This window comes from Necator americanus, chromosome III (assembly GCF_031761385.1).
Source record: "Necator americanus strain Aroian chromosome III, whole genome shotgun sequence".
Taxonomy (NCBI): domain Eukaryota; kingdom Metazoa; phylum Nematoda; class Chromadorea; order Rhabditida; family Ancylostomatidae; genus Necator; species Necator americanus.
Window position 1 is genome coordinate 17,068,883 of NC_087373.1, and position 13,884 is coordinate 17,082,766.

General features: G+C 44.3%; 2 protein-coding genes across 2 annotated transcripts; one reads left to right on the forward strand and one right to left on the reverse strand.

Annotated features, from left to right (window-relative positions):
* Nucleotides 1-1,185: 1,185 nt before the first annotated feature.
* Nucleotides 1,186-9,194, reverse strand: RB195_009850 (uncharacterized protein; the record flags this gene model as incomplete). Its single annotated transcript, XM_064190586.1, has 17 exons — nt 1,186-1,276; nt 1,329-1,405; nt 3,318-3,413; nt 3,478-3,546; nt 3,632-3,751; nt 3,806-3,905; nt 3,956-4,026; nt 4,080-4,171; nt 4,337-4,415; nt 4,474-4,570; nt 4,625-4,712; nt 4,913-4,997; nt 5,053-5,180; nt 5,250-5,367; nt 8,119-8,223; nt 8,869-8,962; nt 9,025-9,194. 17 exons carry the CDS (start codon nt 9,192-9,194, stop codon nt 1,186-1,188), a joined length of 1,680 nt encoding a protein of 559 aa, XP_064048169.1.
* A 4,312-nt stretch (nt 9,195-13,506) lies between these two features.
* Nucleotides 13,507-13,770, forward strand: RB195_009851 (uncharacterized protein; the record flags this gene model as incomplete). The annotated part of the gene is made up of 1 exon (XM_064190587.1): nt 13,507-13,770. One exon carries the CDS (start codon nt 13,507-13,509, stop codon nt 13,768-13,770), a length of 264 nt encoding a protein of 87 aa, XP_064048170.1.
* Between the last annotated feature and the right edge of the window lie 114 nt (nt 13,771-13,884).

Consider the following 13,884-nt stretch of genomic DNA (forward strand, 5'->3'; position numbering starts at 1 on the left):
AAATGCGATTGTGACATGCTTCGTCATTCTTCTTAGTTTGCTCTTCTTTGTACGCTGCTTCGACGGCCACGAGATGAGTTTCGGCTACTCAGATTCCAGAATTCTTCCACACTAATCTCATCTGGGTTTCCATCAGTGCGGCCGTTGTGGGGTGAAAAAAAACCGGCCCCTGAGTTTTCATCACTACTGAAAATTGCTCCTGAACCATCGTGGCCTTACGGTTGTTGTACACTCAAATGTGAAGTTCACAATAAGAGTAACGCTGCTACAATCGCACAAAATAACACGAATTGAAAGCAGCTCTGAAATCTCACACAAGCATTGGAAAAGCGGAACTGTTGGAGATGTTTAAGTTTTGCTTTATTCTGAAACCCAACAGGTTCAAAACACATATTTGATAGTTAACGGACTCCAAGAATTCGCAACTCAACAGTAATCAACAGAAAATCCCGCGAATCTGTGGAGCAAGGCCTAAAGGCCGCAACGACACATAAACGTTCTCTCACAAAGCGCTCCTTCTGTGATGCACTTACAAGTGGGAGAAGAAAGAAGAAAGATGTCTCTGCCCAAGAACAGAAGAAAGATTTGGCAAAACATTTGGAAGCTGATTGGCAAGGCATTCAAGAAAAACAAGTAATCACCACCCGATAACACCGCATTATAAACAGAACAAAAACAAGGAGATTCACTCGAAACTGTTAGGACCAATAGCGCGACCTCAGTGTTAGAAGGTTAGAACGACAGTTCTTCTAACCTTCCAGCACTGTTGTCATGGCACAGGTGTTTAAAGCCGTTCAACAGCGATGATTTTCTCTGCTCAGCAGCGAAGAGCGGTGGTGGTCAACTTCCTGTTTCACCCTACAGATAGGAGACGACTGCATTCACACACGACACTGAAAGGCACACAAAGAACTCACCGCGTTCTATTTGGCTCTGATCACAGGCAGGCGACACACTACAACACTAAGTGACCGAACGAAGGAGCTCTACTTTTAAATTTCTCGTAACTACACGGAGGCTAATGCTCAAAGCACCACCGCCCTGCTCATGTTGAGTTTCTCTCATCATATCACATTAGTGCTGCCATGAAGTGACACTAATGTCTAGAACTAGAACAAGAAACGGCACCTGCACACACTGGTCGCGGCACTGCACCTAAAAGTTTCCTAGCGCTCTCAACGGCGCTTAGATAGTGTTAAATATGTCTTTGGACAGATCCGGACTAAGATTTGGAGAGTTTCTAGGCTCCGGTCCGATACCGAGGTCACCGACGAACCTGAAATTCAGCGCTAAGTTTTGCACTTCTGAAATGAGATACACGCGTTTACCTTTCGTTCTCTGACATTTTCAAGGCGCAAGGACGTCGGAACTCGTTTCCTCGCTCGTGAATCCACTTGTTCGTTACCTTAAAAGATAATTCTGTTAATGCTTGCTTTCAGAGTGCTTTCTAAAGAGTGGATAATCGTATCGGAACGTACTTTCGACACACAAAAAGCCTACGATAGACACACTCCGACGGTGTTGTGCTTCGTTCCTTTTATAGGATTTTTTTTTGGGCTGATGGAGGTTTGCTTGGGTCTAAACGCTATTCATGCAAAAATTGGCTATTCTAATGGCTTGAGAATCGTATCGCATATTGATTTTCGATGAGTTCGACGTGGCTGCAGGAGGTCGAGATAGTGAGCCTATGGTAAGCTGTGAAGGGAGGTTCAAAAATAACAACATATTGGGGTGTTCGGAAAGTATCTGCCGAAACTTTCGCAATAGCGCGGATTTTTTGAGGTGTTCTGGAAGTTCCTTGCCTATTTCATCCTATAATGGCAGGACATTCCACCCATATTCGACACGTACTCCTTTACGAGTCCGAATCTAGCCACCCCGCTGCTGAAGCCCATCGAAACTTAAGTCAAGTATTCGCTACTATTCCCTTCTGAGCGGTCTGTGCGCGCCTGATTCCAGCGTTTCAAAGCCGAAAACAAGAAACTCGAACATGAGCCTCGCTCTGATCGACTGACTGCAATATCGTTCGACGAACTGAAGAATCTGGCGGAGCAGCATCCATATGAAGGTGTGCAGTATTTTGCTGCCAGTCTTGGCTGTTCGCTGTCCACCGTGAGCAATGGACTGCGATCTCTCGGAATGGTAAAAAAAAAAGCTTGGTCAGTGGCTCCCACATGCATTGAGCGACAGCAACCGCCAAAGACGCCTGGACATCTGCACTCTGCTGCTCTCCAGAAGCCGCAGATTCGACTGGCTGGATACCATTGTCACTGGAGATGAAAAATGAGTCCTCTACGTCAGCCACACCCACAAACGTGAGTGGTGCGCTGGCGATGAAATGCCAGATCCTTTCGTGAAAGGTGAAATCCATGAGAAGAAGGTCGTGCTGAGCGTCTGGTGGGGAGTTCATGGAATCTATCGTTTCGAAGTGGTGCCGGACAACACGACTGTTACTGCCGAGATCTACTGCGCTCAACTGCAAAGACTGGCCGATAACATCCGCAAGGAGCGCCCGAAGCTCGACAACGTTCGCCTGCTGCACGATAACACGCGCCCCCACATCGCGAAGAAGACTTCCCAGAAAATTCTGGAGCTCGGGGAAGTTCTACCCACCCACCGTACAGCCTGGACCTGGCCCCGAGCGACTACCACCTCTTCCGATCGCTTCAGCATCACCAAGAAGAGAATCGCTACGATGACCGTGACTACCTCGAAAATGACCTTCGGGCTTTCTTCGCCTCCAAGTCGCCGGAGTTCTACGCCAAAGGAACCCGTGATCTTGTGAGACGTTGGCAGAAGGTTGTCGATGTTGATGGATATTATTTCGTCGAATAATAAAATGTTGTTAAAAAGTTGTGTTGTTTTGGAATTTTGCCGTATTTAGGCAGATACTTTCCGAACACCGTAATAGTAAAATTTGTACATAAACATGGAGTCTAACTATACGGCGCTAAAGGGCACCATTCGACTCCAATTTTTCATTTCTAAGATTTTTCCCTAGGCACTAAAAACACGTCTGGTACCTTAATATTTTCAAACCATCAAACATTTCCTTTTAAAGTAAGCAGCAAAAATGACCAAATAACTGCTTCATCTGATGTAACTTCATCAATTTGATTTTCCAACGTTCTTGCAAAAAAAGTATGATGAAGGATATTTTATTCTACTTCTCTCAGTAGAAAAACAATGTCGATGGTGACAAAATCTTCTACCATTTCGCCGATGTTATTTTCGTTGTGCAAACTAAAAGGATTTTTTGTGAGCTGCATAGGCTACATAGGACCACGTGGTGAGTGCGAAGGGGGAAACATACATACCCATTTCTCCCCCAGAAGGACTGGGCAAGCAGCATGGCGAGTCAACACGTTGCCGTCACCGTACTTGTGGAGGTTGTACCAGAAGAGGGCATCGTTCTGGAAAAAAACGTGAATTCATTCGTAACTACAGAAATTGTACATCTTTCAGGGAAAAATTTACTTTCGTTGGCAGAACAGTTGACTTGACCTCTGTAAAGACAGTGCCCCCTCCGTAACGTGGTTCCGTCATCTGAAATCAAACAGAGAATTGAAGCGAGCAATTTCGAAACAAATACGCAGAATAAACATAATAATATTAATATGCCGAGACTAACATAGAAGAGTACAGTTGCAACTCTGTTGCCAGTTCCGAGAGTTTTGAACGATTCCGTCTCCTCCTTCCTTGCGTGGTCGAAGTGAGGATCGTAGTGACCACCGACACCGTAATTTTGCACCTGTAGTTGAGCACTAGGCCTCTACGTGAGTGCGACGTGTGTCGAGCAGCTCACCTGCAGCTCTTCCGCAGTTTCCATCTCCAAGTTAGTCATCATATCAATGCGTTTGTTGATTCGTTCCACCACCTCGTGCTCCCAAGACTTCAGCCAGGCGCTGAAAAACAACATTCAAGCTTGCGTGGCGTAGTAGGACTTGTACGCAACCTTTTGCTGATTCTGTACGTTGCATGAACGAGTTTTCCCGTGGCAGAATCGTGTACGGTTGCACGGTTCAACTAGAAAATGTTCTTTCTTCTCTGCGTCGAGTACATATGTGATATTAACTCACCTTTGGAACTGAGAGCTGCTCAATAACCTCGATCTCTTCGTCACTCATTACTTCCTTGAACAAAACAGCGAGAGGATTGAACCTCTTGATTTCTACCTAGAATGAAGACATATTTGGCGATTTCACTATATATTTGGCAACGGCGATGACTTCACATCGAAGACATCCGGTCGGAAAAGATATATAGAAGAAGATATCATTGTATATTTGCGATCATCGATGAGGCGATTTTCGTGAATTGTGATCCTTCCATAAACTTGCCTTAATAGGAGCATAGACGAGATATGGCCTATCTCTTTTGTAGTAGCAATACAGCTTCGAGATGTCCTTCTCGCTCTGAAATGACACCCCTACCTGTCGTTGCTCATTAGCCGCAATGCAAGAAAACACCTACGACAGGCACTTCACTCCTGCACAACGCCTCGTAGATGGTGCGTTCCCTATTTCCCAGCACACTATCCGGACGATCGTTCCTTATTCGACCCAGAGACCTGCAGTGATGTGCACATTTATAGAGAATCATAGATTATCACTTTTTTAACGACCTCCTCATATCAGCAGTTTTGACTCCTTCCTGTTTCAGCAGGTCCTCATACCACTTAATGTTGCCTTTTGCCCGTGGATGATCAGGATCTGAAATCAGAGATACGGTAATTGGTCCCGTGTATACGATGAAATTAGATGCTGAACATTATCTACGTATTAATGATGTGCTATTCCGCCTAATCAGTGAACCAGAGTCCTGGAAAGATCAACCACTAATGATTTCTTGTTGGTTTGCACATCCGGGCTGTAGTTGCAGAGAAGATGTCAAATTTTCGATACAAACGCACTCATTGCAAAGAGTTCTTCTACCAGCTGAAGTGAATGCTTGAGGTTTCCTTGTTTGTAGAGAGAATACGACAAGTATTCCAAGACCTTAACAGAACACACTTAACCAAGACGAGAGAGTAGCACCTGAATGCGAGCGCACCTGTTCGAGATCAGCAGTTTTCACGGTTTCATGGTGTAGACGCCTTCTTGCCTCCTCCATCCACATAACGACATGGTAGTGATCACCTTCATTATAGGCGGCCTTAGCGATGTCGAAGCAATCGCCAGCTTAAAACACACATCAGATTATTAGCCACGTGAGGTTTTCGAACCGTAAAGGGAGGTTTCGATTCAAACCGTTCAGCGAGAAGTTGCCCTGTACTTCCAAAATGCGTCCTTGAGCCAAATCTCTAGTGTCCAAGCGGTAAGTGTCTTGAAGACGCAACAAACCAATAGCTGCTCCAGTTAAATCTTCCTGAAACAGAAATTCACCTCTCCGTTTGATTATAAAAAAAGCCTAGTTAGAAACTGTTGTTTCCTTTTCTTCTGATTTCCTTACAGACTTATGCTTCCTGGGCAAAAGAAGGAAGGAGTGGCAGGGTCATGTTAGTTTCTAACAATTAAATCCGTCCTGAATTTTGCTTACTGATGAAAGTTAGGCTAATGGCGCAGGACAGAGACGCGTTTGGAGTATTCGCGATGTTCACCATGGTTGCTGATTTTTCCATTTTCTCTCATTTATTACCATGGATATCCACCTGAAAACCTTTTCTGTGCACGTATCAGGCATCCCATACGTTTTTGTGTGAGCGGCGGTATCTTAAACCATTAACAACCACGTGATCGAAGGTGATGTCGCGCACGAATTCATCAAAAAAGAATCGAAGTCTTACCTAAACCACAAAGATTGTGGATGTTGACCAGTAATCAACAGAAGCGTAGAAACAGGACAAAATCGATCTCGTGAGGCTGTGAGATTGCAACCACTAACCACTGGAGAAACCACTAGAGAACCTTAGAAGTGCTTTCGCGCATGACAAGTAATGGGCGCATAGCCATAAAACTGCCAAATTTACCATTAAGGAGGAGGATGCAAATTTCTCACCCTTAGTTGCTTGGTGGGAGAAAACCGAAAAGGACGAGCAGCTGAGGAATGGAGTGTGGAGTGCAAATTGGCCAAGATGTTTATTTGCATTGCGATCGCATGTTGGAGAAGATGTGATGGAATATTATTAACGGCAATTATAACTATGAGATTGCTCGATTGTTTTCTCCAGCACTTTGGAGGATCACACGGTGTACGAATCACGACCCTTGAAGAGAAGAAGCAGTTCGGGACACTTTCACATTGACAGGCCCTGTTCTGGCTTATACGTAAAGCATTTCTGTGAATTACATTCCTAATACGTGGGATTTTGTAGCGAATGGTCTGCGGTGTCCAACCTTTTGACAATTTCTTCGACTGCGTGTTGTGCGAACGCACTTCGCTTCACGGCATTGACCGAACTACTGTATTCGACCTTTCCGCGGCCAACGCCCTAATTCCATGACTGTATTCAAAGAATCCACTACTGTTGCGTCGTGACGGTATTCGGTGATTCCCATTTTGCTTGGCAAACACCTAAACTACTAAAGAATAGAAGGGACGACTTTAATCAATCCGCTTGGGATGTGCCAACGCGTTCAATTCAATCCAGAATCGTTTGGAGTTTACGAACGCATGTCTAGGCTGTACAGGGACTTGCGGGACCTAGCCGATGTATCAGATCAGTGTTTTGATCCTTCCAAACAAGTCTGGTACCAATTTATCGACCCCGGAGGGATGAAGGATTTGGTGAGCACTGCGGCGGATTCGAACCATGGATCGATCGTGCAGTCACAGCGGAACCTCTGACTGACTACGCCAAATCCGCCCGAATGGAAAACACCTAGAAGATTTCTCCAACACAGTCTGAACAACGAAACAGTCCCGAAAACGTTTGACTTCGTGAAATCTTCGCGAATGCTTCGTGCTCATCCATTCACAAACACTGGTGACACAGAAAACTCATTCGGACGAATCGCAGGCGGGGGCGGGGCGCAAAGGTGGCGCGTTGCAACAGAAGTCGTCGTAACAAACAGCGTTCCCGGGTCGTCCGTTTACACTGATACAGGGAGAAAATCGGAATCACCCTCTTCCCCACAATCTACGACCCCGTATAAGCATTACCCGCATGAAACCCGTACCACCCCAAATTCGTGGGGTGATGCCTTTAAACGGCGGCCGGACCCTATGGCTAAACGCAACTTATCCGCGTTTTTGCCGACGCAAGCTGTCGTTGAACATATTTGAACCCATAATTTTCAATCAGCCCGCATAAAATTTATCCGTCACTTTTCCACATACTGCGAAATTTTACGTCTCGCCTGAACTGCCTGTCGATGCCAAGTTTCCTAAGGTCTTCCTTCACTACTTCCGCTCTGAACTTTCTTTTACGTCCAGGTGGGCTCCTCCAGTTTGAGTCTGGGAGCATCCTTAAGACAACTTTGATGGTCTCCTTATAATGTGGAAAAGAAAGCGAAGGCGGCTTTCAGCGAATATTTCAGAGGGCGGGGCAAGATGTTGATATTTTTCTCGCGTCCAAGAGTATTGAAAGAATTGGTTGGCCCAGGAGAGTGGCGGTTGTGTAGACACAAAGGCGACCTCTTACTAGTGACGAAGGAACGAACGAAGAAGCACTGGCAATGATGCTCCCTAAAATCCACCTCCTAGTCCAAAACCTATGATACGCTAGAATCTTAAATGACCAGGTGAAGAAGTCGAAGAACTTATACTAAAGGGCATAAAATCTTGGGAAATTATATCCGAGATCCCCACCGGCATGGTGCGATTTTTGTTTTGAAACAAAGAAGGAGTAGCAGAATGGAAACATTTCAACAACTCAGGCAAAGAACTCAGCTATCATTTACGATTATTTATTCTGTCCATTATATTGCTTTTTCTTTGTAAATGGAAGAAATAGGGAAATGTGATGGGTGACAAACTTTTTGAAAGATGGATACATGCAATCTGCAGAAAATTTGAACCCAATATGCTCATAATATCGACAGTTTGTCTGAAATCTCAAAAATTTCGCTGCATCACAACACAGAAAAAAACCAACGAAATTTCCTGGACCCAGCTGTTGAATCAAAGCGATAAACGCTTCTCTCTTCAAGTCGTAGGGAGGAAATAATGAAGACTCACCTCTGTGGGCAGACGGATCCCGTAGTTGGCGTTGCTGACACGTTCAATGAACGAATCGGCTTTGTTCATTTGCATTTTGCGCTCGATGTTCTTCCAGTCGTACATCTGGGAGGAAAACTCATGAGGGTAGCGGTTTCGCTAAGAAAACAGGAATCTACTCAATCTTAGGGGCTGTATCAGAGGCCTCAAGAGCAGTGAAGGTGTATTCGTGTTCAAGGAGGGTAACTCTCTACAGCCAGAGTACTGACGAAAGGAAAACCACACGAGATGGATACTATTACTCATTGGAGAAGATATTTTGACGAGCAGTACCACTACTAGTTTACTTTTACATGCTTTCATGTCCGCATTCCCATTTACTTCCTCGCTGGATAAACTGAGACCTTCACTGCTCATGAAGCCTTTAACTTCAAGTTTGTAAAGAGGTGTTTCGCCAATCTTGAAAGCTTCATCCTGAAAAGAAATTTCTCGAAAGAATACTTCTTTTGGTTCAATGTAGCCTCGGTTGATTTTTCTTTCTTTGCTAACCATTGAATAATATCAATTCAAAACTGTGGGATGTCCGTTAAAATTAAAACTTGAAACAGACGCCGTTAATTTTCTCGACAGCTCTCTCAAAAGAGGTAAGGAGGCTTTATTCGGATAGATGACTCTTAGAGGACTCAAAATATGGGGATGCAGTTGACAAACTGCAGCCATTTTGGCCCAAACAGCGAAGTTTCAATGAATGTTTATGTAAACAACGTGTACCTTTCTTTTTATGAGTAGAAAGGCATTAATTGGATTAGTGATGTCTTTGATAGTGTTCTCCATCGAATGTTTTGTTTCATACTGCTGCGCCAGTCTAAACTCGATTCGACGACGGTCTTGTGCGGTCGTTGAAACAAATCGGATCCGAATACTCACCCTCTCAACTGCTCGAGTCGTTCTTGTTCGTTGTTAATGTATCGGTACAAAAGAGACGGAATATTCTTCTTAGTATCTACCAAGACCTGCATGTCGGCCAACGAGGTGAACAGATCCGCGAGCACCGATGTGCTCAGCAGAACTAAGAGGAGGCCCACGACACCAAGCATTCTGCAACGCTAAAACCTTATATGGAATTGTTCTAGGAGAGGCAAATGAGGAAAGGAACGATTAAATTAAAAGGTCATGAACAAGAAAATAAAGCAGAAGTAGAGAAGATCGCGTAGGAACAAAACCAATCAAACGTTTTGCAACAACAAAACTAATAGGTGAACAATCTTCCCGTCTAAATGAGAAGAATGTCTCACCCAGAAAAGAGCCTACGTTTCCCTCTGCGAAGGTTCGTAAGGCATCATCCTCGGGCAAGAGAAATTTGCTTGGCTTCGATCAATTCTTTTCGGATGCACCGGTGCCTTCATCTTCAGTTCAAAATCTCAGAGGTTTACGAGCGCGGGCTTTACTGCTGCAAGGCGGATAAAATACTCGATTGTTGTCAAGCGGTATCGAAGCATGACCGCACAAACGCAGTCTCGCCCATTGTGCTTAACCGTTTTCAAACTCGTCAGTAGTAAAATTATTGGGGCTAGGGGGGCAGTAAAATTATTTTCATACTATTAAGCATTTATAACGACTCGTTAAAGAAGTGGTGAACTTTGCAAAAATACTGTGAAAAAGCTGTCTGCTTTAATATATTATATTTAATATATATAATTCTATGGAGGTCTAATTAGAAGCAAAATATGCATCCGAGTGACGTAAATTCGATGACTGAATCGTAACAAAAAATAAGTGAGCATGTTAGTAGCTGTACTTTTTGTCAATGGATTTTTTTCCGTTGGAAAAACCCGTGTAGAAGCAAAAACCTCTTAGCGTTACCTTTGAAAGTCAAAAAAACGGGAAATTAATTGGAATGCTAAAGGTTAAGAATCCAAAAGCGTTTTGCTAGCGAAGATGTCGCTTTCCGAGAGGATCATCAAACATATGCGCGTATGACCTCCGAATTGAAAATGCTCCAAGAAAAAAGGGAACGGCGCGGACGTCTGTTCGCAAATACGTCCTGCGCCTCATTTCTCCCCACTATTTTTGGTGTATATTTAGCGAGCAGAGTATGGTATTCCCGGAAGGAATTTCGTGCAACAAAAGAACGGCTTCTACTGTATAACATTAAAATTCTGAAAGGATATTAAGTACGCGTGATGCAAAATCTCGCAAAAACTGAATCACGTTGGAAAAAATGCAGCTACGAAACAAAAACTACACCTGAAGTCCCCCGTAGTCGTTGCTGACATGCTGTTTCTTTTTGTAATTGCAGAGTAGCATCAAACTTGGCTCGGGCGCACTTTTCTTTTTCGAGCTCTATTCCTCGTCCTCTGAGGATCCGCTGTGAACCCACTGCCTCATGTAATGTGACATACTCACATAGATCTAATGAGTTCACGACAAAGTAGGAGAAAAATCCCCATCATTGCACTAGCTCGCAAATTAATCCCCTGCCATACACCACATTCGAATCTCTATCGAAGGTTAATTCGATAAGAACAGAAACTAAACCACTAGGGCGGGTGTAGTATAGAGGTTAGAGGTTCCGCTTGCTGCACGATCGATCGGAGGTTCGAAGCCGCCCTAGTGCTCACCAAGCCTTCCGTCCCTACAGGGTCGATAAATTGGTACCAAACTTGTCTGGGAGGGTAAGAGACTGACTTGACATATCGGCTAGCCACTGCAAGTCATTGTATAGGCCAGTTACACGTTCGTGAACTTCAAACGATTCTGAATTGAAGTGAACGTGGGGGCGCATCCCAAGCGGATTGATCAACGCCAGAAACTTCAAACTTTTTGAAACCATATACCACACGACAAACTTCAAAAGTACGTGCACAGACAGTAAAATTTCGTGATAATGAGCACGATGAAGCACCGATAAGTAAATTGCACACAAGAAAATGAAGTGCCGAGGTGTTGTTCTGGAGGAGATGGTTCTCCGACGGCATGTCTTGGGTCGGCGGCGCAATCACAGTGATGAACGGGAGTGTGACTAGTGGGAGGGGAAGTTTTTCCCGCTGTTCACACCGCCGTCTGCACGTATGTGGCTGTCCAACGAAACTTCAGTGCACCCCGATCGGTGGCCATCGAAGGGCGTCGTCGTCGTCTTTTTCCAGTTCTCCAAACGGGCACCAGTGGATCCCGCAAATGCGCGAAAAATCACGTCTACAAACGAGCTAGCAGAGGAGATTCGAAGGAAAGGGAGTTGAGAACGAGGCCATGAATATGATGCAAACTTCTTCCTTCGTAATCCGGCCCAGCCTTGGTAATTGGGCCAATTATGAGAGGTGTAGGATCAAAAGATACGAGAGTAATCACTTCACTCTCCAGCACTACAATGGTGGCTGTTACACATTGAGGTGACGTTCCTTTTATACCGACCAATTTCCGATAATTTTGGCCGCAACATCTAAGAATATTGATTGTTTCTCAGTAAAAACAAACGCAACAATGTTTGGCACAATAAACTTGATAGATCGATATAATTAGATAACTAATAACTAATCAATTAACTAAGTAATAACTCAAGCATTCTCATCCACTTACAACATAAGTTGCTTTAGAAGTAACAGAAGGGGAAATAAAGTAATCAATTGTGGAGACAAGATACCTTTACAACCTTGACGAGCAGCACGTCAGAAATAAGGAACAGATGACCTCCAAAGACAAGGCTGCCCAATAGCAACGCATGTCGGCCTTCAAGATCATCATAAAAAAGGCTAGTACAGCACTAGCAACCGGAATAAGTCTCCGGAATACACCCTTTGCGAAAACTGTCTTACTAGAACAAAGGTTTTGCAATCACGCCCTACAGAACGTAAAATAGTGCTTCTATCTAAAGAAATGAATAGTCTTGTCTTCCAACTGCGAATAACATTTCATTCAAAGGTAGTTCATCTGCACATTGGGAAGAAAACTGTCGGCCAATTAAACAGTCTCACTCCAATGGCAGTGCGTTAAAAAGAGGCTGGAATCCCGCTCCGTTGACCAAACTACTGCGTAGACTCCGATGCACGAACAGGTTCCAGTTGCAGTTCCACGACTTCAAGCAGTTGCGGAAGTTTTTATATCGGAGAATTGCATCATGAGGGTGATTCGGACAGATCGTTAGCGACAGAGGTTTGGATAAGCGAGGGGGGGGCCTGGGAAAGCAGTGTTAGATTTGAAGTGGGAGCTACATCGCTGTGAAGTGGGAATCTGGTGCGACAGAGCATGATCTACACCAAAGGACACTATCACATTAGTGCCGGATGAAGTCTTATGCAGACGTTCTTCGCAAAGGTAATTCATCATCAGCAGTTCCACGAGGATTAAGTAATGATTGGTAGACGTGGAGAGATGACAAGTCCCTTTCGGAAAATTACTTGGGGGTGCTGGAATAATTTCTCGTCATTTATTTCTTAGTATCCGTAGTTTTAGTTTTTGAAACGCCCCGAGGGTCTTTTCGCCATCAACAAGCTCGGACTCGGAACATACAGTGAAAATGCAGAAGAAATTATCAGAAGCACTAAAATATGACCTTAAACCTCACTGCTCTAGTGTCCCTCATAAAGCAAAAGTATACCGAACAATAAGCAGGAGAGTCAAAGTGATCAAAATGATCTTTTTTTTCTAGAAGCGCGATATTTCCATATTCTAGACTACAGAACCCAGTTTCTCCTTGAAATAGTACGCTACATTCCCGTAAAAGTACGTGTTTAGGGAGGAGACGCTGCTAAAAATTTCAGGCATTCTTGATTTGGCTCAGTAAAACCGCTAAATTTCAAGCTTGAGAATGTATCCAACCAGAAAAATAGACGAGGGTAGATGAGATGAAAAAGTTAAATGCACGGCAAGAGTGACAGCAAAGGTTTGAATATGGCAACGCTTAATTTGAAACAAGGGCTGCGAAATCTCGCCATTTGAAAGCTTCGGTAATCATATTTCTGGATTTCGTACTTTTACGCAATACAAAAACAGGTCCGGAACGTGAGCATTTGTCGATGAGACGGCGAGTGACCCAATCGATTTGCGTTCCTAGGCCGAGCGACCTTCTCGAATCCTCTAAAAGTTCGGAGAAGAAGAGGAATAGTGCGCGCCTTTAGGAGGTCGCTTAGTGGACAGTGGCAGTTGTGTTGAAGTGAGAAGTCAGAGAAACATGAGGAAATAACATCATGCTCCACTTAAAGTTTTAAAAACTTGTACTGGATGAACATACGTGAGTGGACATGAACGGGCTCAAAAATATATAACTTATGGAATATAGCACTCGTCTGTTTTACGAACAACAACCGCGAAGAACAACCGCAGCCGTTTCTGAAGAGTGCCTGAAATTGCTGGTGAGTGCAGCGCCAAGGTCACAAAAAACAACGGCGAGAACAGCAGAGGTGCCGGAACGAAATGCACAGCCCGAGATCTGCGGATGCACGCGAGGTAATGCAGCATATGCGGCTGGAAAGGGCCACCCACGTCCGAACGATACAAGGACTGGGGATGTCTGAGCTGGAGCAAACACTGAGGCAAGGATCTATGGAGCACATCCAGAAAGTAGGGAGGAAAAGGAGTGGAAAGGAACAGAGAGCGCCAAGAAGTTGCGGCACATTTGCACCCGAAGATAGTTCATTACGTGCTGTTAATGACGAAGAGGAGCTTGCAACTGCATGAAAATCCCCAAAAAACCAAGTAGGGAACGTTTGGGTTTCTACGAAAAAGTTAGTTGCAACTATTGGAAACTGTTGGGAAGTTACCAAAAATATGACAGCTAAGCTTAGATATGGA